The sequence below is a fragment of the Pezoporus occidentalis genome, unplaced genomic scaffold (assembly GCF_034315485.1).
Source record: "Pezoporus occidentalis ecotype Australia unplaced genomic scaffold, CSIRO_AGI_Poc_V1 ctg86, whole genome shotgun sequence".
In the NCBI taxonomy this organism is placed as follows: domain Eukaryota; kingdom Metazoa; phylum Chordata; class Aves; order Psittaciformes; family Psittacidae; genus Pezoporus; species Pezoporus occidentalis.
Genome location: NW_026916220.1, coordinates 9213887 through 9238792, shown reverse-complemented (window position 1 = coordinate 9238792; position 24906 = coordinate 9213887). Strand labels below are relative to the sequence as shown.

Below are 24906 nucleotides of genomic sequence, written 5' to 3'. Positions count from 1 at the left end.
CTGAAGGCAACCTGGAAATTTTATAGAATCTGTTAAAAAGTCCAGTTTTGTTAAGTTTAATGTGGACCAATTCCATTTTTTTTTCTGAGGCTGATGCCTTCTGTTTCCAAGGTCCTTCACCTCTTTCTCATTCAGGTAGCCTTGGTGGAGGTGAAAGCCCCTCTCTTGACTTGTCCAAACTCTACAACTCTAGATTTTTCCTCCAGCAGTAATTTTAGTTCTAGTGTCACATAATATTTCTAGTATGTGTGCTTATGCTGTGGAACAGAAAGTGTCCACTGTAGTGCTGGTCTGTGTAGGAATGGTCCCCTCACATCCCTGAAATTGAATGCAGCCCCAGGCAGAGCCTCACAAAATGGGTATCTCAAAATAGGAGTTGAGAACAGGGAATGAAGATAGATATCTCTGTAAGGAGGGAATAAGAGAATTTCCAGCATTGAAAAACAAGCACACATGATGGATAAGGTGAGCAGGGAACAGGCTACTTGCTATCACCTCAAAATAAGAAACATCCTAGCAGCTACTGCTAGCAGCACTTTAAAACAGATGAAAAGAAGAACTTTTCACATGGCATGTAATTAAATTTATGGCACTGCTGTTACCCATGGGTGACGACCACATGTCAGGATGCTGCAGGGTTTATCTCAGTTTTGGGTATCGCAGTGATTTCCATAACTGCCTGCTCCATTCCTGAGAGTAGGAGCAGAGAGTAGGAGAGTAGGAACAGAGAGTAGGAGAGATGGAGTCTTGTGTGCAGCTGTGAAGATTTGAGTATGTGCAGGCAGAGTGGTAGCCTTGCAGTGGTCATGGTGGGTTTTGTCAAGAGTGGAACAAGCAAAAAAGTTGTTTTTTGACTCAGGAGAGTGGGAATTTCTTTTCCAGTTTCACATGCAGTAATGGGTAATGGCAGAGTTAAATGCGCATAGTGCGTCTCTGTACTGTAGAAAAGCCAGAGCATGGAGAGGTTTAGAGGGGTCTTTCCTTCAAAGAAACCAAACACATATATAAGACCAGTACTGACATGACAAGTATTTCCTCATTCATTTCTTTGGGAAGTAATTTGAACACATTATCCTCGCTTGTCCTTGAATCTGATGTTTGCTCAGTCTATAGAAATGAACACTTGTACAGAATGGGTTTTATATAGTTACACAGGATATAAGCTATCTATTTACATTTTACTCCTGGTTATTATAGCTTTGTGTATTTGCAGGGTCTGATTTTAAGATTCCAGGGACATATACATGCTGTGCAAAGTCTTTCACAGCCGAGAGCTTCCTGTGCTGGCTGGTGCATTTAACAAAATATGAGTCCTTCTACCGATGCAAATTGTCCTACCATCCATAAATCTTGGAGCTCACCCTAAACTAAGGTTACCTTGAAAATCTATTGCCCTGCTAAGAAAAACTTGCTTTGATATTAGATAGCATAGCTTAGAATCTGAAGGGGTATACTTCAGGATGGATATGTTGCGGGTTCCTCCATCTCTTTTCCACACAGAACTTGAACTGTCCTTGCTGTCTGTCTCACAGTCTCAGGCTCCAGGCTGTGTGCCCATGTATTGCCAGGCTGTCTGGCCTGTACTGCATGAGGTGTTAGAACTACTACAACACCAAAAGCTCTCAAAATATTTGTCGGGAGCCAGAAGAGCTTTGAGATTTTGATTTTTTTGTACAAAACATTGATATTTCGATTACATTAAGGGGTTCTTCTCTCACCTTACCACAATAACCAGGTGAGTGGCTGGAGAATGATCAAGTACTGGTTGCTTACAGTGCTTTTGAAGCTTGCTCTTCTGAGGCCCATACCTAATGGGACTGTTCCTAGAGAAATAATACAGTGGCTGTGTGCATTTCCTATTGCATTTATACCATCTTTTCTTTTGATAGTATGCATACATGTGATTCTCTGGCAATAATGGTGTTTGGACAGGGATTAAAAAAAACTAGTAAGCAATTTGATAGTGATAAGTGAAAGTGTCTTACATTGGCTTTCCCTGTGGCATTTTACTTCTCTTTGAGGCTACTGGGTAGGCTTCCAAAAAAAGAAAGGCTGCAGTTTTGGTAAGAAATATTCAGAGATCAAAGCAAAACTGTCCTTGCAGTTATCTTGGGATTTAATTATTAACCCAGCAATTTTGTATGGGAGTGGGAGGGTGACAGCAGGCTTTGAGCAGTGGCTAAAGTACAATGTGAGCTGCTCCCATATGGAGTCATGTGGTGAGCCATGTGCAGAGCCTGTCACTGCCACCGAAGAGGAGTTGCTGACCATGCTTACAGAAGGATTTGTTTATTTCCTGTGCTGGGATTTGGTTCTGTCATATCAGCTGCGGACACTGTGCCTTGCTCCTTCAGCCCTGGCTCTTGGCATGCAATTAACTGCTGCACACAGCTGGTGTGGCTGTCTCCACAACCGCTGATCCATGAGCATGATGCATGGCCTGTTCTCAGGCTTGGTATTTCAAGAATTGTTGGGATTTTACGCCGGTTAATTTGAAATGTCAGAAAACACAAATGCTGGGGATTTCTGTGTGTATATAAAATGTATTTGTCAGACCTCCCCTCATCTCTCACTGGTGGGAATGAAATTGTATCCCCTGTGCTTGTTAGCTCTCCTTGACTGCCTGGTTTAGACTTGTCAGGAAGAGTGAATGGATGTGGGATGAATGAGTCTGAATGGGGATTTAGACAACCAGACTTCCAACTGGCAAAAGACTGTGAACACATTGGCACAAGCTTATGGTTCTTCAAAGCATATAGGCGGTAAGCATAAATGAATTTTTAGGGATTAGTAAGCAAGGCCCAAGGCAGAGAGCTCCTCATTAGAGAAAGAGTCATTTCAATCTGTCATGCTTCAACTAGAGGAGAGCTATGTTAACGCTGGTGAATGCAAACAAAAAAATGCTTCCAGTTTAGCTACTAAATACTTACCCATGAATAGTACACAGTGCAAAGTCTTTGCTAGGGTATTTATGTCACAAAAGTTTCTGAGGCAATGTGTGCCTTACCAATCTCCCCAGCAGTGCAGACACATTGGTCCTCAGCACAGCACTAGCTGTAGCAAAGGAAAACACTTTTTTCTACATAGCAGTTGCTTTTAGTTGCTGTGTTTTATAGCATAAGTGCAAAAAAAAAAAAAAATTGGCATAAGGTCTGACCATACTCACCCAAAAAGTCATTTTTCATGACAAAAGCAAAACAGTATGGGAAAGTGGAGCATGTTGATGTATCAGATCTGGCAGTATGGACGTACGAGGTCTGGCTCGCATTTTAGGCCAGGCATAGACTGTGGTGATAAGGGAGCATGTACCCACAGTTGCCAGACAGTTGCTAACACAAGTTTAGTTTTTGGTAGCCTTACATCAGTTTGGACTATCAGGTATGCTTTAGTGTTTGCCAGGACTAGCAACAAACTTAAATATGACTGCACATGGATGTTGACAGGCTGGGTTAACTCATGTACTTTGGCAAACGTTGCACATATTCTCTGAAAGTCAAGGTTCACTGAAGCCAGAAGAGGCTCTGGAAACCACCCCCACCCCACAGCCTAGTTACTTGACTGGGCCTGATGCATCAAAGCCAGCATTAAGGTTTATGAAACCCTGGCTAGATGGGGCATCTTCCTGCAGTGGGGTTGTATGCATGAGGGTTTCCAAAGGGCGCCTTTTCCTGAAAGCAGCAGCATGGCCCCAGGCCACCCAGGCTGCTGCCTGGATGTGATTGGCCCAATCCAGCCTGCTTTAGGAGAAAAACAGGCCTTACCCAGTTAGAGGGCAGGCATATGCTAGGAATGCAGGATCAGGCCCCAAACTGTGGAAATGAAACACAGCTCAGTCAAAGGCAACAGGAAAACAAAGTCACCTGGAAGAAGTTAGCTGTTCAAACTGGGGGCTGGGCAGGGGCCCTGCTTTCATCTTTTTATAGTATAAAATTTTTGTGACTGAAATAAAGCCAGACTATTTGGACTGGATGATGTTACCTAATTCTCAGAAACGAGAGCAGCTGGCCATGGTGCAGATACCTCCTAGCAAGCCCTGCAGTGCACAGCACATCATTTAGCAGGGCTGTAAAAGAAAGGACATTTATTAAGGGGCTTAGGAGTGAAACTGAACGTGCTGGCTTGGCTCTTAGCTGTTGGGTTTCATTTCCAGCTCCACTGTTTTGTTTTCCACTTGAATAAATAAATCAATGAAGCCCTCTTTGCTTGCCTTCCCTAACTGCTTTTTGGCATGCCCTTGGGTAAACCCCTCACTGAGAGCCTGGGTGTCTTGATGTGAATGTTGTTAACCTTGTGATGATGTAGCTAAACAAGCAAAGGTCCTGACAAAATCTACTTTCATGAGGATCTGGAAAAGAGGTGTTAAAATTCACCTGTTTTGGGGGAATTTTCATTCTGAGGCAAAATGAAAACAAAGCAATGTCCTGAGCCCACCAAATAACATGAACTTTGCAAACACTTATTGAAATTTCCTGTTCTTCCTCTTCCTGTCTTTCACCTGCTTCTCCCAGCTGGTTGCTTAGGTTGGCAACATCAGGGCTGATCTTTCTTCCTCAATTTTCCCTCTTTTCTTTGTGTAATATAGTGTCAGAAAAGAAAGTCACCGTTTTGGGAGCTGGGTTCCTCCATTTACCTATAGGACAGATTTCCTTGCTGATGTAGTCACAAAAATGGACCCCAAGCTCATCCTGGCGGTCTTACCCAGCTTTGCACTGGTACAAGGTGACACTGACTGCTCTCATGCAGCCCATCGTGGCTTTCCCACAGCAGCTGAGTCTGCCAGCAGCAGCAATGTGTCTGTCATCCACCCATAGATGATGGGACTGAGAAAGATCTGATTTTTTTTTCCTTTTTTTTTTTTTTAAACAATGTTTCCCAAGCAATTTCTTTTTTTGGAGAATATGTCCCTGAGTGTGCTGGTCAGTGGCAGCCCAAAGCATGCCTGGAAGTGCAGAGTCCAGCCTTTGTCCGAGGGAATTTCTCACTTAAAAATAAAGTAAAAAGGCCCCAGGTTGTTCAATTCACAGTATCTAGAGCTAAGTACTTCAGTTAAAGAGCTAAAGTTTACTTTAAAAAAATCCATGCAAGTGTAAGCACTTGAAATGTTAAAGTATTACATCTGCAACTTCAACTTTGAAAGTCCTAGAAATACACACAGTAGCATTGGAGATAGCAGGAGCTTCCATTCTTCGACATTTTGGAAATCAGCTTATTTCCTGAAGGGTCCAGGTTTTTTTTCTAGCTGTCACTCCTTGTGCTGGATAATACACCTGCAATATTTTCCACATGGAAAAGTAACATGTGAATGCTTAGTAGCTGTCACTAGATTTCTTACAGAATCATAGAATCACAGAATAGTTAGGGTTGGAAAGGACATTAAGATCATCTAGTTCCAACCTCCCTGCTGTAGGCAGGGATACCTCACACCAGATCATGTTGACCAAGGCTCTGTCCAACCTGGTCTTGAATGCTGCCAGGGGTGGAACATTTACCACTGCTTTGGGCAGCCTGTTCCAGTGCCTCACCACCCTCACAGTAAAGAATAATATCCTTAAAAGAATGATAAATAGGATAATATAATATAAATAACATAATAATAGTAATTATTAATATATCAATTATATTAATTATATTTATTATTAATTACATTAATACAATAAATATAAATAGGATATTATAATAATATCTTTAAAGAATAATATCTTTTTATCTAACCTGAACTTCCCCTGTTTAAGTTTGAACCCGTTACCCCTTGTCCTGTCATTACAATACCTGATGAAGAGTCCCTCTCCTGCATCCTTGTAGGCCTCCTTCAGCTACTGGAAGGCTGCTATGAGGTCTCCACTCAGCTTTCTCTTCACCAGGTTGAACTCCTCCAACTTTCTCAGTTTGTCTTCATACGGGAGGTGCTCCAGTTCCCTTATCATCCTTGTGACCCACCTCTGGACTTGCTCCAACAGTTCCATGTCCTTGTTATGTTGAGGACACCAGAATTGCACACAGTCCCTGTATTTTGTGTTTTAAGTGTGAATGGCCTGACCATTTGCTTTCCCTAGGCTGGCAAATGAGCACTCTTACCAGCAGTGTGGTGAATTACTAAAGCTAGTTCCATGATTAGTGCTGGCAGGAGGACCCAGGGAAGTGGGATGCAGCTTTCGCGTGCATGAGCTGGATTAGCTGCCACAATCCCTGTAGCTTTGGTCCCTGCTTGTGCAACTGCCATCATCTTCAAAACGTGCCTTTTTTAATTCCTGGCTGAAAGATCCTTACAGATTTTGGGAGAGCAGCTGGTACAGAGGAGGGCATACGCGCCTGTGTCTGGCACCTGCTAACAGGGTGCTGTTAGAGGACTTCGCTCGGTGTTAATGAAGCTGGGCAAGATGTGAGCAGGAGGGTTGTCAGGCAGGCAGGGTCCCAGCAGTACACTAAGAAACCAGCAGCAGCATGAGAAAAGCACTAAGGGACATATTCTGGCTCTGGGAGCTAACATGCTGGCTTCAGTGGGAACCATATGCACATCAAGGCTGCCAGGAGAGGCACAGAAGTTTAGTATTTCTCTGACTGAAATATAAAAGTAATTATGAGCTTGGCCCGGAGCACTCAGGGCTGAATTCATAACCATCTGGTGTTAATGGCCTGAAATGAAACTTCAGGCAAAGCTTTCATTTCACTTATTTTTCGTGATGAAACTTCCCAGCCAGTGGCTGCAGCTTTCCTTGTTATTGGTGGAGCTTTGTACCTGCTGTCTTTCTGAGGGGCAGGGGGTTTCAGCAGGCCCCAAAGCAGCTCTGCTTTGATTTTAAGCAAGTGGCACCAAGCACTGACAGTGAGGGACTGCTCGAAGACGGTGGAGCAATTTAGGAGCTGAATATAATACATATCTTCCCACTCTTTTCACTTCACTGACTTTAATCTTCCTAAAACCCCCTTCCCAGGACCCCCTTGAGTGGCTGTGCTCCTAAGCCAAAACAGTTTCTACACTGAAATGTACTCTTAGTGTTGCCTATCTATGAACAAAAGCTCTTTGTTAACATGAATCTCAGCCCCTTCCCAGGCCAGGACTGGGTGGAAGGACTATGTGGAAAGCAGATAACTTTTTTTTTCCAACTGAAATTTTGCAGATAAAACCTTTCCATCATACCAAATAGTGGGTACAGATACTCATTTTCTGAAGGGACACTTATTGGTCTTCTAATCACTCTGCATTGGAGATTTCCACCTGAGAGAAACCAGTGGCCAGTGCCAAGAGGTGCGCTGAGTAAAGGGGAACCATACAGACAGCAAATGTGGTTAAAATGGTAATCATGCTTGTCTGAGAACTCCAAGAGAAACTCCCCTGCATAATAAAATTTTTGATGGAGATTTCCAGTTACTGCTGTGCAGCCCAGAAAGAAGAGAGCAAATGTTAACTCACTAAGCAGGTGAAATTGGAGTAAGAAATTGTACAGAGTTTTCAGCCTGCTTCTGCACAGACATTCAGGTATCTCCATTAAAAAGTTTGAGTCAAAACTCAAATGTTCCACTTGAAAAATATTTCTCTTGTCTGCTTTCCTCTGTGTAGTCCAAGTACAGCAGCTGAAATACAGCTTGTGAAGGCCATCAGAGTTGTGTTTCTGGACTGAAATAAGTTTTAAGCAAAAATACTTCAGTTCTTCTTTTCACACACCCCCCCCCCCCCCCCCCCACCCCCCCCCCCCCCCCCCCCCCCCCCCCCCCCCCCCCCCCCCCCCCCCCCCCCCCCCCCCCCCCCCCAAAAAAAAAGAAAAAAATCGGTGCCAGGGCATGATTGTCTTCAAACTGTCCACAAAGAAAGCAAGTGCTGTAGAAATGGAAAGCCAGTTTAAAAACCTATTTCCCCCTGCAATTGTATCTTCCTAAAGTCATTGCCAGCCATTCCCCCATAACCCAGTGCTGGACTCTCTCCCCTTAGGGTAGGTTGTTGTGGCATGGAAGATGTTGGGGTTTGCAGCTCTCCATGGTAACTTCTAATCACTGTGGTCACACTGAGGAGCTTATCTGACCCTTAAATTTCATGGTACGTGACATGCCAATGGTCCCCCTTGATGATTTTGAAGAAGTTTCACATGAGGTGACCCTTGGCAGGGCAGTATGGTAGCTTGCTGTGTGTTTGCTGTAAGCTGTCCCATCTGCATGCTGCCAATGACTTTGCCCTTGAGTTTTTCGCACATTGCATCCTCTGAGGCATCAAACTCAGGTGATGTAAAAACCTCCAGAAGTAAAATTTTGGTCTGTAAGGTGCAGAACAAACCCATGCCAATCACTTTCTCTCTCCTCCTCATCCATCCCCAAAACCTGTCACTCAGCGGGAAGCCTGTGTTATGCTCTGCTTTTATTCACGGGGCTTCTTTCAAGGCCTGCTGGGGAAGGAGCATCCCCATGGCAGCACAGCTTCAGCTCTACAGTGTTGTTCAACTAGCACATTTGTCTTCTCCTGCAGTTTTTGCCAGAATCCTGAAGGCTCCTGAATCCCAAAATATCACCTTCGGGTCTGTGGTGACATTGCAGTGTTCAGCAACCGGCCTTCCAGTCCCCACTGTCACCTGGCTGGAAAATGGGAAAGCAGTAAGTTCCTTTTTTTTCATGCATTTTGCCCTGGAGGGCTGCTAGCAGCAGGAAGCACAGCCCAACGATTAAAACGCAAGGCTGGGAGCCAGCATATGTGGTTTCTATTCCTGCCTTATTTAGCGCCTTGCTGTGCAATCAAGCTGAGCCCATCTCGCTTCCCTGCCACAGTTTTCTCCTCTGCAAAGCTCTCCCCCTTCTCCAGAGTGTTGCGTGGGTTAGTGTTATGGTCTGGGAAGCCTGAGGGGAAGAATGATTTAGATGCCTGCAGCCTTCCCCTGAGACAGGGTTTCTAGGACTCCATTGTGCATTTAAGTATTTCTGCAGCCACCTTTCCTCTCTAATGTGGTAACAATAACATGGCAAAATTGATTATTTGACAAAATACACAAACTGAGCTAGTTAGGTGGTGCGAACTGCCTTGAGGCAAAATACCTGTGGGGCAGCATATATGCACAGCATATTTGCAGATGAATAGATCTGAAATTTTCTAGACTGACCTAGGTGACACGCTGAAGCATGTCACCAATTTATTCCTGGCTAGAAGCCCATCCTCAAGAAAGATACACTCTCTTCAGTGACAGGCACCAAGACATGCAAATCCACTGCTTCTCACAGGAAATTGCTCTGTGGTCTAATGTTCCTGGCCATTCTAAATAGGTGCCTGCTTTGAACTCGTCTGGCTTTCGTGTCCATAGGTAGGCTATTGCAATGCCTTCTCTTCAGCTGAACTGAAGAGCTGCTTGACACCTGATATTGCCTTACTGGGAGTCAGTAGTGCAACACAGTCACAGCAGCTCTGCAGCCTGAGCCTGCCACAGGTTTCCTGTAGTCTTCCTATGGTTATGGTGGACATGTTTTGTACTCTTTGTGGTCTTTTAACAGCTTTTCTAAGGATAACCCCCAGGACATAATGTTGTGGAGGCAGGTGGAGCAGCCACTGTATGCAGGCTGGCAATTTGCCTCTACTCTTTCTCACTGACCTTCCATCAGCCCCCAAGTCCTTCTGGCCATGGTCATTCCTGTTAATTTGCTTGTCCAGCAACACCAATAAATCCTCTTGTTCAAATTCCTTCCCAGGAAAGAGGTCTGTGTCCCCTCCTTCCATATATTTAAAATACATTATTAAGGAGCCTGGGCTACTCTGCCAGCTCTCTTGCCTTCATATCACCTCTAAGCCTTACAGTGTAATCCAGTCTGATTAGGCCTGATTTTCTATATTCCTTCAAGGGTTCTAGGGAGAACAGCAAAAAGATCAGATCAGCTCCCACAGAACCCCATAAGTCCTTGGTAGTTTCTGGTGATAATTATTTTGAGACAACTGCAGTTGCTCATTCAGGACTTCTTTCCCATTGAGAAAAAAACTTTTGGGGAGTCTGGTGATACTGGCAAGGGCAGAGTATTTCTGGAGCACAGACCCTTGCTTTACCTGTCTCCCACCACTGCACTAGTCCCAGAGAGTGGTGTGTGGGATGATGCTCAGTCCTTGCCCAGGGCCACTGCCTGGCTGGTCAGATCTGATCTGCCCCGTTCCTGTCTGCAAATCAAAGCCCAGTCAAAGGAGGGTGGTGCTCCAGACTGTCTCATTTTAAATATGGCAAGGAGATCTTAATGGTGCTTGTCTCTGGGTAAGTCAGGTCAGAAAGCTGGTGGACTGGAGCATGTGTGTTTGAGGGCTGGCTCACAAGCAAGCAACAGTGTCATTAGAAGGTGCAATGTATCTGCAACATTATGATTGCTGAACACTGACCTGTAATTGTCCTTTAATCTGTTTAAACAGAGGTAATCTGCTGAGGCTATTGAACTGTCTTTGAAGAGGAGGATGCAAACTCCTCTGCAGGAGCAGCAGCCTTGCCCACCTAAACAGAATTATAGAATCATAGGATGGTTGTTTGGAAAGGACATAAGGCCAAAAAACATCCGTGGTCCTTGCATTTGCACAGTAACCCACCCATCCCTGATGCAATACTTGCAAACTGTACTGGCCTGTTTGTATAGTGCTTTCTCCACAATCACATTTCCCCACCAGAACTTCAAGCTAACCTTGAGTGAGGCAAAACAAATACATTATTTTCAACATTTTCTTCTCAGAGAGAAACCTGCTTATTAAAGATGTGATACCCTTCATGTTTTTTCAATTATCACTGTTAATACCTTTGGAAACAAACACATATCACATTAAAATAATGTTTCTATTAACCTCCAGAGACATCAAATTGATGTCTCTGACCTCTCAGATAGTTGTGTAAGTAGAGTGCTTTGTTAGGATGATCCAAGGAAATCGCTGTTCTTAGGGCCAGGTTGCACTGGTGGGATGCACTGGTGGGATGCACTGGTAACCACACTTTGCTGGACTTACACTTAATGCCTTCTATCAGGATGAAGGGTAGAACAGGCAATATTGCTCCTTCCTACTGCCTTTGCAAGGTAGACTCTTGGTGTACTTTAATGAATACCATATGAGCAGAACAGGCTTGAGGATAAAATTAAGAACAACTGGCCAAAATCAGCAGATTCCAAGATAATTTACCTTGGAATTTCTGACCTGGAAAAATAGCCAAAATCACCACATCTGCAGCCGCTTCCGTACTTGCAGGTGTGAGATAAGAAAATCTATCACATACCTGCCAAAGTGCCGGAGCCAGAGTGCTTTCTTTGGAAGTGTGGCAGTGGCTATGTTAATCCAGAATTGACAACTTTCAAACTATTTTCTTTTCTTCCTCTGTATAGCCAGGGTCCACAAAGTTACCTTGCGCCCTTCCTTGTTAAGCAGTGAATAGGCAAAGTCTTCTAGAAAAGGCCCTGGAGCAATTGTTCAGCTCAATTACATGACCAAAACTAAGACTACAGCCTTCTGGAACAGAAAATTAATTGCAAAATTATTGCTGACTTGTGAAATAGGAGAGGTCCTTAACATTTACTTTTGTATGTGAAGTCAGCTGGTATGAAAGCACCAAAATAAAGCCAGCAGCTTTAGCTCTTTGCCAGTTCTATCCACTTGCTACGTGTTTCTCTACCAATTTAAATGCCTTGGGCTGGGTCTCAGATTTTCCCTCGGTTTCTCTGTTTGCCTTTGTTGGAAATATCACCGCACTGGGCTTTTTGGTCTCCTAGGTTTCTGCAGGATCTGTAGCAGAGAATGTCAAGGGCAGAGTGGTTGACTCCAGATTGCAGGTGTATGTCACCCGACCCGGCTTGTTCACTTGCCTTGCCACAAACAAGCACAGCAAAACTTTTGGAGCTGCCAAAGCTGCAGCAACCATCAGTGTTTCAGGTATGCTGGGAAAGGAGGGGTCAATATTGTTTTACCCTTGCAGTCGCTTCCCTGCTGTGGAGGGGTGTGAAGTACTTGGGAGGAGGAGGGAAAGCCTTGGAGACTAGATAGTGTGCAGCGGGCTAAATTTAAGTACAAGTGCATCCCCCGCCCAGGCTATTTCCTCATACATTCTTACACTTGGGAGACTGGCACAGCTGTCATTTCCTGAATGCTTGATGCCATCGTGTACTTTGTGTCCCAGAAGCACACTTGGTAAGTTCATCCATGTTGAGGAAGTCATGGCCATGACCCAGACTTGGTATCACCTAACAGCAAGGTGAAAATAGTTTTTGTGAGAAGTTTGACTTCTCCAGGGCTTTGCATTCAGAAAGCAGGAAGCTTGCTGTCAGAGCAGTACCTCACCATGTCCGGGGTAACCTCTACGCCCAGGGGCATCTCCCAGATGGGGACAGGATGATCCAAAGAGGAGAAATACAAATAGTCTGTGCTAGCTGACAGCATTTGTCACACCAAGTGTGGCAGCTTCTGCTTTCTCTCTTGGAACAGGCAGGGCTGTTTAGTTAGAGGAAAGAGAAATCATCCAGGTCTCCAGACATGGGGTGGTAGCCCTGGTCCTGCTGTTAAGCAGGTATGCACCTGCCTGTCTCCCTATGCCTCATCTCCTGCTCTGTTGATAAAATAACCATGACCTTTTTTACACTGGGCATTGAAACCTAGCAGCAAGCTCTGCCCCTTAAGAGACTCAGTGCTTGATACTATATTTCACATCCCTGCTTCTGATTTTAGCCAAGCCAAGTGTTTTCCCCATGAAGCAGAGCTGCAAATGCAGTCAGGAAGAAGTGTTTTAGGTTGGCTGGAGAAGCTGCGCTTATCTCCTCCAGACTGCGTGTGCTCAGCAAGAGGGGAGCAGAACCCCCAGCGTTTCCCCAACTCCCAGGGGTCCCAGGGCAGAGATGTCTCAGTCCTAGGCAGATGCTTAGCACCACCTTTCCATGCTGGTGTAGCCCATCTCCTGCAGCCCTGGTGTCTCCCTCCTGATCCATCTGCTGCCTGCAGTACTGGGTGCATGGGGGCCTTAAGGGTGCTACCTGCCAGTTAAGTGGGACTCAAAGTATAAGGGTAAAAGTATGAGTTTAAGGTGCAACAGTCCATCTCAGCAAGAACTACAGTTAGCAATCCTTTTCCTTCACCTCAATCCCTCTCCCTGCACAGCATCCAGTGTTGCCCAAATATTCTTCCTCACAAGAAAGTATGAAATAAGAACAGATTTTAGCTGCATCTTTTTCAGACAGTTTAGATGTCTGAAAATCTTGTATGGAAATCTTAATCCTCACATCTCACAGGGGGCAATGAAATGTCACTTATATCTTTTCAATTTCTTTTTTTTTTCTCCTGGCTTATCACTCCTGGATCCGGTGCATCTTGTCAGAGTGGAGGTGAGAATGACTTTCTCTGGCTTTCTGGGGATTTTCTCTGGGCCAGGGAGGAGAATAATGACTGCAGTGATAGGACAAGGGGTAATGGGTTTAAACTTAAACAGGGGAAGTTCAGGTTAGCCATAAGGAAGAAGTTCTTTACTTACTGTGAGGGTGGTGAGGCACTGGAACAGGCTGCCCAAGGAAGTGGTAAATGCTCCGTCCCTGGCAGTGTTCAAGGCCAGGTTGGACAGAGCCTTGGGTGACATGCTTTAGTGTGAGGTGTCCCTGCCCATAGCAAGGGAATTAGAACTAGATGGTCTTAAGGTCCTTTCCAACCCAAACCATTCCATGATTTTATAACCCAGGGGATTTAATTAATCTGGGCTTCTGCATGCCAAGCATGTAGCTGTGGTTCACCTGAAGGGAAGACTAGGCTTCTTTATAGAGGTGTAACTGGCGACTGGGCCCAGGTAGAGAGGGGTGTTTTTGTATCAACCAAGTGGTGGATCACACATCAGTAAGGGTGTTTAAAGTACAGTAGTAGGCAGACTATTCTGGAGTAAATTCCTTTCACTGTTACACACCCACAACTTCACTGGCCTTATAAATACACAAGCAAAAACCTAAATGCAAGTTAAACTACTGTCTGTATGCAGACAAAAATGTATTTTTATTTGGTGATCACCAGATTAGAGCAAGAGGAGTTTAGATATTTCAAGCAGAGTTATGGATGAATAAAGCCACTTGCATGTGGTCAGACATGTACTTTTGCTTAGTATTTTTTTGAGTACTGAACAATTTGGCTGACGTTTTTCTTTTTATAGTCCTAGCATATTTCTACATGCTGCACTGACAGGTGAGTCTCGAGGGAAAACGAGAGGTTTAGCCTGAAGGAGGGCTGGAAACTACTGGCCCTCAGAGAAAAGAGCAGAGCCTGAGAAAGTCTGAGCAAATGGCTTTGCTGCTCTGCTGACACAGGCCCCCTGCTAAGGTGCTTGCTTTCCTCACAGGGGCTTGCAAGATTGATTCAGGAAGTTTGTAAATGATTTAGTGACCACGTGATTATAACAGCAGACATGCCTTACACCTGCACCTGTGTAGTTGTGACAGACATGGGAACAGTGATCAAATGTTCAGCCCTTCTGTGCTGCAGTTCTTCTCAACCTTTGCTGCACGAAATTCCCACTCTGTGGCAAGGTGTTGTGAGAAACACATTGCTGTTGCTTCTCCATTCTGGTCCATATATCTCTACAGGTTTTTTAAAAGTGAGGAAATACAATATTAGCACTGGTGGCTCTTACCAGGCTGCTTCTGCATCTCACTGAATTCAGCAGCACAGGTGCCCAAGGCATGCCTGTGCCATCTTTTGCTTCTTGGAGCACAGGAAGGACTCACCTGTCAGATTAAACACAACAGCATCATCAGGAAAACATCAATGATGTGACGCCACCACACAGGGGGCTGGGGGCAGTGAAGTGCTGTGGGGAAGCCTGCTCTGTGCTAGGGAGATGTCATAGGCTGTGGTGAAGGATACTGGGGGTGCCTATGTCATGTGAAGGGGTGTCCATCGAGCACAGGGTGATGCAGGTGACACAGCATCACTGCTGTTTTAGTGCCAGCTCAAGGAATCAGTGCCTTCTTGTATTTTTTAGCCAATGTGACATGTAGGAAAAAATCATAGTCAAAAAAAATAAACTACATAAAGCCCAAAGTAGAGCAACTAAACCAGGGCCAGAGAGCATCATCTGCAGAGAGAAGCATCTAAAAAACAGAAATCTGGGTGTCCTGTATAATCCTGTATCCATCCAAGGAAAACAGCAAGAGCCACCAGGGCTGACAATGGACAATTATTTGGCCAAGGAAAAGAAATAAAAGGCACAGATACAAATGGCTCTGCTGGCTACTCCAAATGCTTGGCGTGTTGTGAATTGAACTCCCTGACTCCAGTTGCACTGACTGAACGAGCAGTAGGAACAGCTGCACTCAGCACCCCCTTCTCCCCCCCCCCCTTTGGCTTCTGCCACACTGACAGGGGAGGCTGTTTTCCAGGTTCCACCCCATACAAAGGGCATAGCATGCCACAGGCTGCCCAAGTGGAGAGCATGTCCATGCCCACAGGCTTTGCTGCCATGGGGCAGTCATGGGAGCTGCTAGGAGAACAGCTGACCTTTTCATGCCCTCATGCTGCTGCACCCTTCCGATGGCTGTGGGGAAGAAAGGAGGGATGAGAGCTGCCTCCTTTTAGATGTAAAAAATGTGGTAAAGATAAATAAATAGCCCATGAAGAAGCCAGTCCTACTTTGCTTTTTATTGCTCTGCCATAGTTTTGCCCCATGCTTTGTGGCAGGAGATGTGAAAAAAGGAGAGGATATACCTTATAGGGAAGCACCAGAAGGAAAAGTGCTGAGGCCTGTGCCATATGTCTCCCACCTAAATGTGAATGGAAAAGAGTCAGGGCCAGGAGGGGTGGAGGAGCTGAGAACAGGCAAGCAGGAGCTTGGCTGGTCTCATCTTGTGAAGAATTCCCTGGCGTATGTTGGGTGGGACTCACCTGGCTCCTGTTCATTGAGACCACCCAAAATTAAACTGTTGCCAGATAGCAGAGCAGGAAATCCTGAGTTATCAGAGGTATACAGCAAGTAGCAGCTGATCTCTACTGCAGGGAAGCAGGAAAACAAAATGTTTCCCCATTAGGGCCAAGGGCAGGGTAAAAGGCCATGCTAGGTCATGGCTGTGCACAAGAGCTCAGTCTTTTTGCCCACCTTAACTGTTAGCAACTGTTGACCAGAACCTCAGCCCTGGAGCTTACCAGGAGGGCCCTGCACTCCTTGCAGAAGTTTCATTTTTCAATGGTATTAGCTGCTTTTAGTGATTATAAACATCTACCCTCTCCTCTGCCCTCTGCCAGCCTTACGGATGCCACTTTATTCAAAAACAGAGCCTAGGCATCCTATTTTGCAGGTGTTTAGGGCCGTGAGCTTACTTTGTGTGTATGGTCTTGTCTCTTACAGCAAGCTATACAAGGGTGATGCAGGCTACTGCAGCATTTACAGAGGTGAGGTGTGTAGTGGTATCTTGGCAAAGGATGCTCTTGTTTTCTTCAACTCCTCCTATGCTGACCCAGAGGAGACCCAAGAGCTGCTTGTGCACACTGCCTGGACTGAATTGAAAATGGTGAGTTCATTCTGCCAACCGGCTGCTGCGTCTCTGCTGTGTAACTACATCTTCCAGGAGTGCAATCCCTCAGGAGCTGGGCCAGCTCCAAAACCAATGTGCAGGTAAATAAATAAAAAATAAAAAATGCTCATTTTCACTTTATTTCTTGGGGATGTGTAGACAGCAGGGGAGTGGTGAGGGTCTGTCCAGACTTGGAGTAGCAGAGTGAAACTGGGCCCTCTAGGTTTGCATGGGTTTTCCCTTTGCTCTCTCCTCTGTATACACAGAGATGACCTGATGCAGCTGTCTCTGTGCTCATTGCTAGGGTACTGACCGACTTTCAGGCCCAGATGTCTGTGTTATATCAGGCTTTTAGCAGACAGTATTGAAAAGAAATATCCATTTGAATGACATAATTGATTAAAATTATTAATATATTGCTATTGATTAAATCTTACTAGGTCAGTATGTGCTCATTATTATTATCAAAAGTAATTGCTTGCTTAGAATTTTGACTAGATATAGTCACAGTGTGCGCAACAAATCTGTCCAAGGCAATAAACTAATCATTCAGCACTTCCCACAACAATGAAGATGAAACATAAAAAGACGATATCACAGACACTGCCAGTGTAATTGTACCTGCTAAACCAAACCTCCCATCTGGCTCTTATGTCCTCCCATATACAGAAAATGTGCTTTGAAACAGAGCTCCAAGGAGTCCAGAGCATTTCCCACTATAGCTAATATACTGCCGACAGGTGTCTGTGCAATAGGTCCCAGTGAGAGAGACACTGAGACACTGCTCCCTCACAATACAACCTCTTGAGCAACCCTCCCCTTATTGCTACTTGTCCTCCTACCATGGCCAGATGGTGGAATGAGTTTCCTCCCTCCTACTTTGCAGTGAAATTTTAATCTTCTCCAACTTGTCAGACTAGAATAAAGCAGGTTTTTCCAAGCTCTGCTCATAACTTTTCCTTTTCTGGCCTCTGAAGCTTCTGCTCCTCATCTTTCCTTAAGCACTAAATATATATAGCCCAGGTTCTGTTAGTCTGAACTATAACAGAACCATGATTGCTTGGTGTACCTTGCAAAGGACAGTTCATATATGCTGTCTCAGAGTGAAGCTTTCTGTTTCCTAACACAACCGATCCATTTTCAGCCCCTGTAGGAATGTTGTCTGGTCATTACCCATTTCACATTTAGGCAACTGACACGTCTGCATAAGTGCAGTGCTTTGCTCTGGTTTCGCCTTGAACTGCATCTTAAAACAGATTATTCAGGTCTGTGTTCAGTGGGAGAGCCCAAACTGCAGTGTCTCAATCACAAATCTTCTCTGCAAACATGGCAAGCATGCTGCCAGCTGGACTTGGGAAAGATGTAGTCTACTGGCAATTACTTTCCCAGTTATGTAGGGGCTTTTCAGAACAACCAGCAGCATGTTGTCTTTTAGTTGATACCTTTCTGATTGCACCTGCATTAATATCTCTAAAGCAAAGGCACAGAGGAAAATCCCAGTGCAAGGCTTGACAATACATTGTGTTCTCTATTTGGTTTCTACGCAGTTCAGTATTCCTCCGCCAGCACAGTAGTGGCAAATATCCTGCGAAAGAAGAGTATGTGCAAGATAATCATGCAGCCAAGTACTGCTTTTTGCTGGCAGACTCCTCCCTGCCACCTTGTTGTTCTGGTCTTTGTCACTGTGCCCTGTAGTACATGATCTCTCTGGCTTTTTTCAAAATCTGTGACAGTATTTATATTTGAGCCACACATCCACAGCACATTTGTCAGCTAAAGATTTTGCACAGTACTCCAAGGCATTTCAGTGGGATCTGGGTCTGGCTTCATCTATCCCTGCTCCTAAGTGGCCTTGCAGGACCAGAGCTTATAGTGATTTGGCTGAAGGCCTGTACTTCTGGGACTCTTCTGAAGTCAGAGTGATATAAATCAGCATAAATCTGCACTCAATCTCACGCTAACAGGCACAGCATTTGCAAATGTCTAAATCTTAATGGACTTGCCTGGCATCATCTTTCTTCAAATCCACAAGTCAATGTTATGGTTTTCCATTTTAATGATTTCCCCCTGTGATTTTAATGTAGATTTAAATGTGTCTTTCTTCATGACAAGAGCCCTGGAATAGCATCCTTCCTGTTTCCTGTTTCCAGAGCACATCAGCTGGACAACAGGTCTTCCAAAACCATAACCCAATACTTGCTTTTATAACTCGGATATCTAATAGGTTCATGTGAACAGCTGAGACCTCTAGGGGCTCTTGAAAACATTTCAGATGATCTTGGTTACTTTCCAATTGTCTTATCTGCTTTTTACTGACAACTTAATACTTCTCCTCAGAAACTGGCCAGACTACACCAGTTTTCAGTTGAAATGCTTCATGAGTAAGAATTTAACTATCTCAGAGGCTGGAGGATTCTCCCAGTTTTTGAAGTACATATTCACCTTAACATATTTCTGTGTGGTTTTATTTCATCTTGTTTTTTATTCTCTGCACCATTTTTTATCTCCCTATATAGTTTTTAATATTCCTATTGGTTTGGAAGCTAGCTAACAAGAATACCAATGATAGAACGAGTAAAGCTTTTATAAAAATAATCAGGGAGTCAAACAAGATGAAGTCAAGCAGAAGAAAAAAGCATGGAAAATTTTTCACTTAATGTAAATTAGAATGCAGTCTGATTAAAATCAGTGTTTTCTTAGTTTTGAGGGAAAATGATGTCTCATCTCATAGTTCTTGATTATATCTGCCTTTTACCATTTGCAGTTTCTGTGAAAAGAAGCTGTGACAGAAAAACTCTCAATTTCTGTTTCAATCTTTGCTGATATGAAGTGACTAGGCTCCAGAGAACAGTCTTGTGTTGGGAAATGTCTCACTTTGGTCGGGTGTCTGTGTCCCCACCTCTTCTTAAACAGTCCTTTATTGGCCCTAAAATGCTACTGGCCCATTTGTCATCTTCTGCTGCCACTGTTCTTTGTTCGTCTGTCACTTACATGACATAAAATTTCTAAAAATAATCTGAAGTAATCTTTACACATGATCTCATCAAGCTTTTGCTGCTCAGGATTAAGTGTTATAACAATGGTATGAACACAGCTCAAAGAGACTGACCATCCCTCCCTCCAGCTGCCTCACAATGCTCCCCAGATGGGTTTGTGGGTGAAGGTAACCTGCCTTTAGCATTAGAGGGGACAGGATTGCAGAGGAATGGTCTTTTGTATTTTGCAGTTACATACCAAATAAAGGACTTGTTTAAGGATACTAAGGCTTCAGGAGTGAAGGAAGCTACTGCAATCCAGATCTCCCATGTTGGCCAGTGTTTCATATGCAAGATTTTCTCATTTCTCTAGCTAAATATCTATTTATTCCCTTCAGAAATTAATTCCCTTTCTACGTGTTTAAGATGAAAAAGGTAAATTACACTGTCTGTCTGCATTCTGGCTTTCATGGACATGAGGAAGAATTGAACCAGCACTGGCTGGTTCACAGTGCAGCTGGGGTTTGATGGCTTCAGCCTGCAGACTTGAAGGGCATCCATTACTGTTGCCATGGTAGAATTCCCAATGGCCTCCATCCTTTAGGTGCTTTAGGGGGTTTGCAGTGTTGTTAGTCATCATTGAAACTCATGGCCATCTCTTCTTCCCCAAACTGTTGTATAAGCCCATCAGGTGATGAGTTTGGTTAAAATCTTCACCACGAACCCCAGAGACTCTTCTCTTCATTGGTGTGTGGTGGTTGGAAAGAATGTGGATCAGCAAAAGGCTTCAGCTGAGCTCAGCAAAAGCAATCTCTGCACATAATCTCAAAGCTGGTTTTGCAACTAAGGTTCTCAAGAATGAGTATATAAATAAGTAAATCACTGATAAATTGAGTAATGCAACAAATCCTCAAATTTACCAGTTTGGTACAGTTGTTGCATTTTTTTGTTCCCCCCTCCCCCCCCCCCCCCTTTTTTTTTTTGTTATAGAGCACATTTTTCTGACTTAGCCTTCTTTACTAGCAGTTTCTGATCTAAGGAACAGTTAAGGAATCGAAAATCCCCACTTCTTGTCAATGAATGTTTCACATTGTTATGGAGGTAATACATTAGGTAGGAGACAGTTAGGTCTCTTGTTTTACCTGGCACTGTAAAGGCTTTGCTGCAGACAGCTGACAGATGAAAAAGGAACTAAAAGTTTTCTGTGGAGAAAAAAAGAAAATTAGATGGATGATTCTGTGAGATTAAAAACACAGGCAAATAGTTTAAGGAGATTAAGAACTGCATCTCACCTGTTGTCTTTATGAGATGACACTTTAGTGTACAATTTACAGAAGACAGGTGAGATTTTCAAAATGTACTAAAAAATGCTAAGATAGATTCTGGGCATGCTGTTTATTAGTAGAAGATGTCAATACATCTGTAGGAAAAGATGGGAATGACCTCCTCTCAGACTGCGATATGTGTTGTGAGCATAACCCTGCTTCATTAAAAATGTAGTTTTGTAGGTTTCCTATAGGAAGCTGCTGCATTTTATACAGAGTTTCCTTTATGGTTTATGAGCCAGACAGACTGGCTTAAAGTCATAACCCTGTTAATGGATTTCTGTCAGCCTGCATAACCCCTGCACACATAACTGCTAAGTGCAACCATTGTTATCCAGCCATTGACTACTATATTTCACTGTTTTTTGCAAAATAATGTAGAGAGAATTGCCTTGCTGTAAAGGATCTCTACTGCTTTAAGGAATGGCTCTCAATGGAGGAAAACACTCAGAAGGGGATTTACAAGCCAGGGCTGATGTTGCTAAGTCTTCCTGAATGCAACAGGCTGCCCAGCCTGCACCAGGACCCCAGTGCCTGCGCCCACATCCCTTTCTTTGGTAAGGTGGCACATGCTTCCCATTGTTTGGAGAACTGTGCTCTTGGTGAGGGAGGGGGGAAAGATCTGATCCATAACTTACAACTAAAGGAAAGGGTGATGGTGGCTATACTCCTACCAGTGCCTGTGGATAGAACTGTGACAACTTCATTGGCTGCTTGCCTGTCACATCCAACTAGTGTGAGGAAAAAAATCCCTTAAGTAAATAAAGCCTAGCTCTTTATTGAGAAGGTCATAACAATCTCATTGCCAAAATCAGTCTTAATGATGGCAAAATTGCCATTCAGGTGCCACTGCAAAGAAGCAAGCTGCTTAAGCACTGGTGGGAGGGAACTTTTTCCCATAGTATGCTCCTGAGATAGCACCCAGTTATGTCATATCCTGGACAACCGCTCCTTACGTCAAGTATTGTCTTTTTACAGATTTTACGAATGAGAATATAACCAGTAAGTAGACTTCTCCAGGTTCTATGTTTCTAGAGATGGGCATGATGTTCTTTGTTGAGGATGCAGCTTGCACAGCATTTTTGTGTTTTGTTCTGGTCCTAGCTGGATGGATTCAGGTTATTACCAAGGAATGCCTGAGTTTCCACATCCAAGGTATGGGGAAACACATTCTCATCTCTACAGAGCCTGGCAAGAAAGTAGAATGGTAACTGCTGAAGGCTGTTAGACAGGCATGGTGCTTTCAGGTGGTACCCTCCCTTCCAGCTGTTTTCCCTTCTTTCTACCCATTCATTCTAGGTTTGCTTTACCCATATTTAGTATTTTTGATACATCCCAGCCTTCTGTGCTGTTACTGATACTGACATGGTTACCTACATCAAGCTGGCCTTGCACTTTGCTCCAATCAGCTCTGAATTATGTCTGTTTCTCGTGTTACCCTCAAAGACCAGTGATGAGATCCAGCTACCCCCCACAGTGCTGCTGTGACTTCAGTGAGCCTCCTGCCCTGCTGCTGGTCCTGGTTGAAACATGCACATACAGCTTTTCCAACTGACATGCAACTGCAGTTTTAAAACTCAGCCACTGAACTTGTCCGATTGGAGAAGGAAAAAGCTCCCTCCTGCCATGCTCCTCATCAGGCGAGGTCTGCAAATTTGGTGTGGCAGGCACCTTCTGCATGGAGGGAGAAAGTGAAAAAGTGAAACTGAGAGTTTCATGGAATTTACTTTCTTGGGAAGGACTTGGCTCTACCTTGCCACCCAACCCCCAGGCACCAAGTGCTGTATACCTGGAGACAAGTTCTTTAGTGCCCCATGGGCATTCAAGCATCATGCCTAATGCGTACAGCCCACAGCGGCAGCCATCTCCTCCCTGGGGAAGGGAGCAAAAGGGACAAATGCCAGCAAATGAGTGGTGCAGTCACGGGCTGGTTTCAGCCCATTGGTTTGCAAGTTCAGGACATGGTCTTTCTCTCCTTTGTAAATGTATCACCTTTTTGTCAGTTTTCACAGTATTTTCCCAGAGTGGCATTACACAGGTGTACACTATTGGGTCATGAATCAGAAGATGTAACAGCAACATTTTTGTGATATTTCCCCCTCTTTTTTACTTTGGATGCACTGTTATGTGCACAAAGATTTGGGAGCATAAATGTAACCATTTTCTAGCTTGTCCATCAAAGTTATTCATTAAACTCAGTTGGACCACCTTTGTTATTCCCTCTGTCCTCATTGTAGCAAAACTATGTACAACAGCACCTGCATTTTCCAAGGACTCAGAGGTTCTTCTTGAATGTTGCTGCTGTCCCTAAACCTCTCCACATTGCTCCTTGAAGGTGTTACAACAAAGTTTATGTCAGATCTGTGCAAAATTTTTTCTCATATTGGATACTAGCTGAGTCATGAGGCAGGTTTCAGGCACTGCTTTGCCTTTGAATGTGAGACATTTAAAAATGATGGGCTCAGATAAACAGCTGTGTACTAGGGCAGCTTTAGAAGATTTTACCCCCCAGAAGAGGGTATAGGTGCTGGCCATGTGGGGGTTGTTAGCTTGTTGCAGATGTGAGGCATAACATGGTAATTTATGTATCAGTAAAAGGAGTCCAAGTCTGAGCATTTTACTTTGTGTTCGTGATGGGTTAAGTGTGCTCATGAAATTAATGGTCACTGCTTTACTGAGGTGTTTGGGTGCCCTGGGCTATGGGAACACATGTTGGAAACCATAGGCTTTTCCCAAGCATTCAATTTAAGAAGACAAGCCAGAGGCAGGGAGGAGGTATACCAGTATGGGAATTTATGAATCTCAGCTCTCTGTTATTGTCCCAGGAATTTGGATGTCTTCCTGCTAGGGCCCCTGTAAGACTGCAGGCTGGAAATCATGCAATTGTTGCTGCAATTTGCTTTCTGTCTTGGCATAGCATGGATGGCTTCACTGTGGTTGTGCTCTGCGCTGCCAGTGCGGAAGGGCTATGAACTGGGTAAACGCAGCACAGCCATCACAGGTGCATGGCCTGTTTCCTCAATCTGAAAGAGCTACAGTTCCCTCTTTGGAGTTTTATCAGATTTGATCTTATGTGTTGATCTCAAAATCCATTTGCGTGCCAACAGGAGGCTAAGCAGTTCCCTGCCTGCAGTTGCCTGGTCCTTACGTGCACTTCAGATATGTTGCTGATTGCCACGTGCTCTTATGTAATGACATGAAGTATATTTCTGTGAGTCCCTGCTGCTGACATGGTCTGAGATGCTTGACCCCCATATTTGTTTTTTTCCCCAGGGACTTGCTACACCGGCAATGGACAGTTTTACCAGGGCTGGGCCAACATCACTGTCTCTGGCATTCCCTGCCAGAAGTGGAGTGACCAGGTGCGCATCAGTGTGAGACCTACTGAACGGAGACCCATGCTCGAGGTCTGCTTCTCCTAAGACTTTCCAGGAGCTGGGCAGCCCAGTTCCAGTGGAAGGGCTGAGCAGCAGACAGGTTCCTTTCATTCTTGAGTTCACTGGTGCTTCACACCCTCTTCATATTTCAGTCTGCAAGTTCTCCTTTCTGTGGCAGAATGTGTTCTCTGTTATTCTGGCAGACCACTGAAAGGCTGTTCAACCTCAACCTTTCTTTGCTCCTTTGTTTTGTTTGGTTTTGTTTTGCTAATACCAGCAGGAAAAAAATTATACTGAAACAATAATCCAATTTGTTTCCTTCGTCAAGGCTCCCCATTTGCACAGGAGGACTCCTCAAGTTTTCCCTGAGCTGTCTGATGCTGAGAATTACTGCCGCAATCCAGGTGGTGAGAAGGACCGTCCCTGGTGCTACACAAAAGACCCATCCGTGACCTGGGAATACTGCAATGTGTCTCCCTGTGGAGATGGTAGGCAACTACAATTTATGATTTCTGTCACTGTTGTCTGGGGCCATGCAAAGCATTTACATCATGACCACACCAGTTTGTCCCATGTTCAGGATTCAGTCAGTCCTGGTTCTTCGCATAGATTCACTCAGCACCTTTAACCAGAAGATGTAAGATGCACCTTAAATGACTATGAAGATGGGCAAACTGAGCTCCTTACCCCATATTATGTTGAAGCCAAATGATAAAATCAAATTTCCTGTGGTATTGTGAAAAACGGGTTTGCCACACTGTGTTTTGAGGACAAGGT

The 24906-nt window shown here is 44.4% G+C and overlaps 1 protein-coding gene across 1 annotated transcript in view; it reads left to right on the top strand.

Moving 5' to 3' along the window:
• MUSK (muscle associated receptor tyrosine kinase) overlaps positions 1 to 24906 on the top strand; it is a 53441-nt gene that overhangs the window by 17464 nt on the left and 11071 nt on the right. The window contains exons 6-13 of the mRNA XM_062604393.1: positions 8456 to 8580; positions 11695 to 11854; positions 13287 to 13293; positions 16287 to 16553; positions 21134 to 21309; positions 21731 to 21754; positions 24026 to 24114; positions 24458 to 24617. Of these exons, the coding sequence (XP_062460377.1) occupies positions 8456 to 8580; positions 11695 to 11854; positions 13287 to 13293; positions 16287 to 16553; positions 21134 to 21309; positions 21731 to 21754; positions 24026 to 24114; positions 24458 to 24617 (1008 nt within the window). The remainder of the gene's footprint in view (positions 1 to 8455; positions 8581 to 11694; positions 11855 to 13286; positions 13294 to 16286; positions 16554 to 21133; positions 21310 to 21730; positions 21755 to 24025; positions 24115 to 24457; positions 24618 to 24906) is intronic.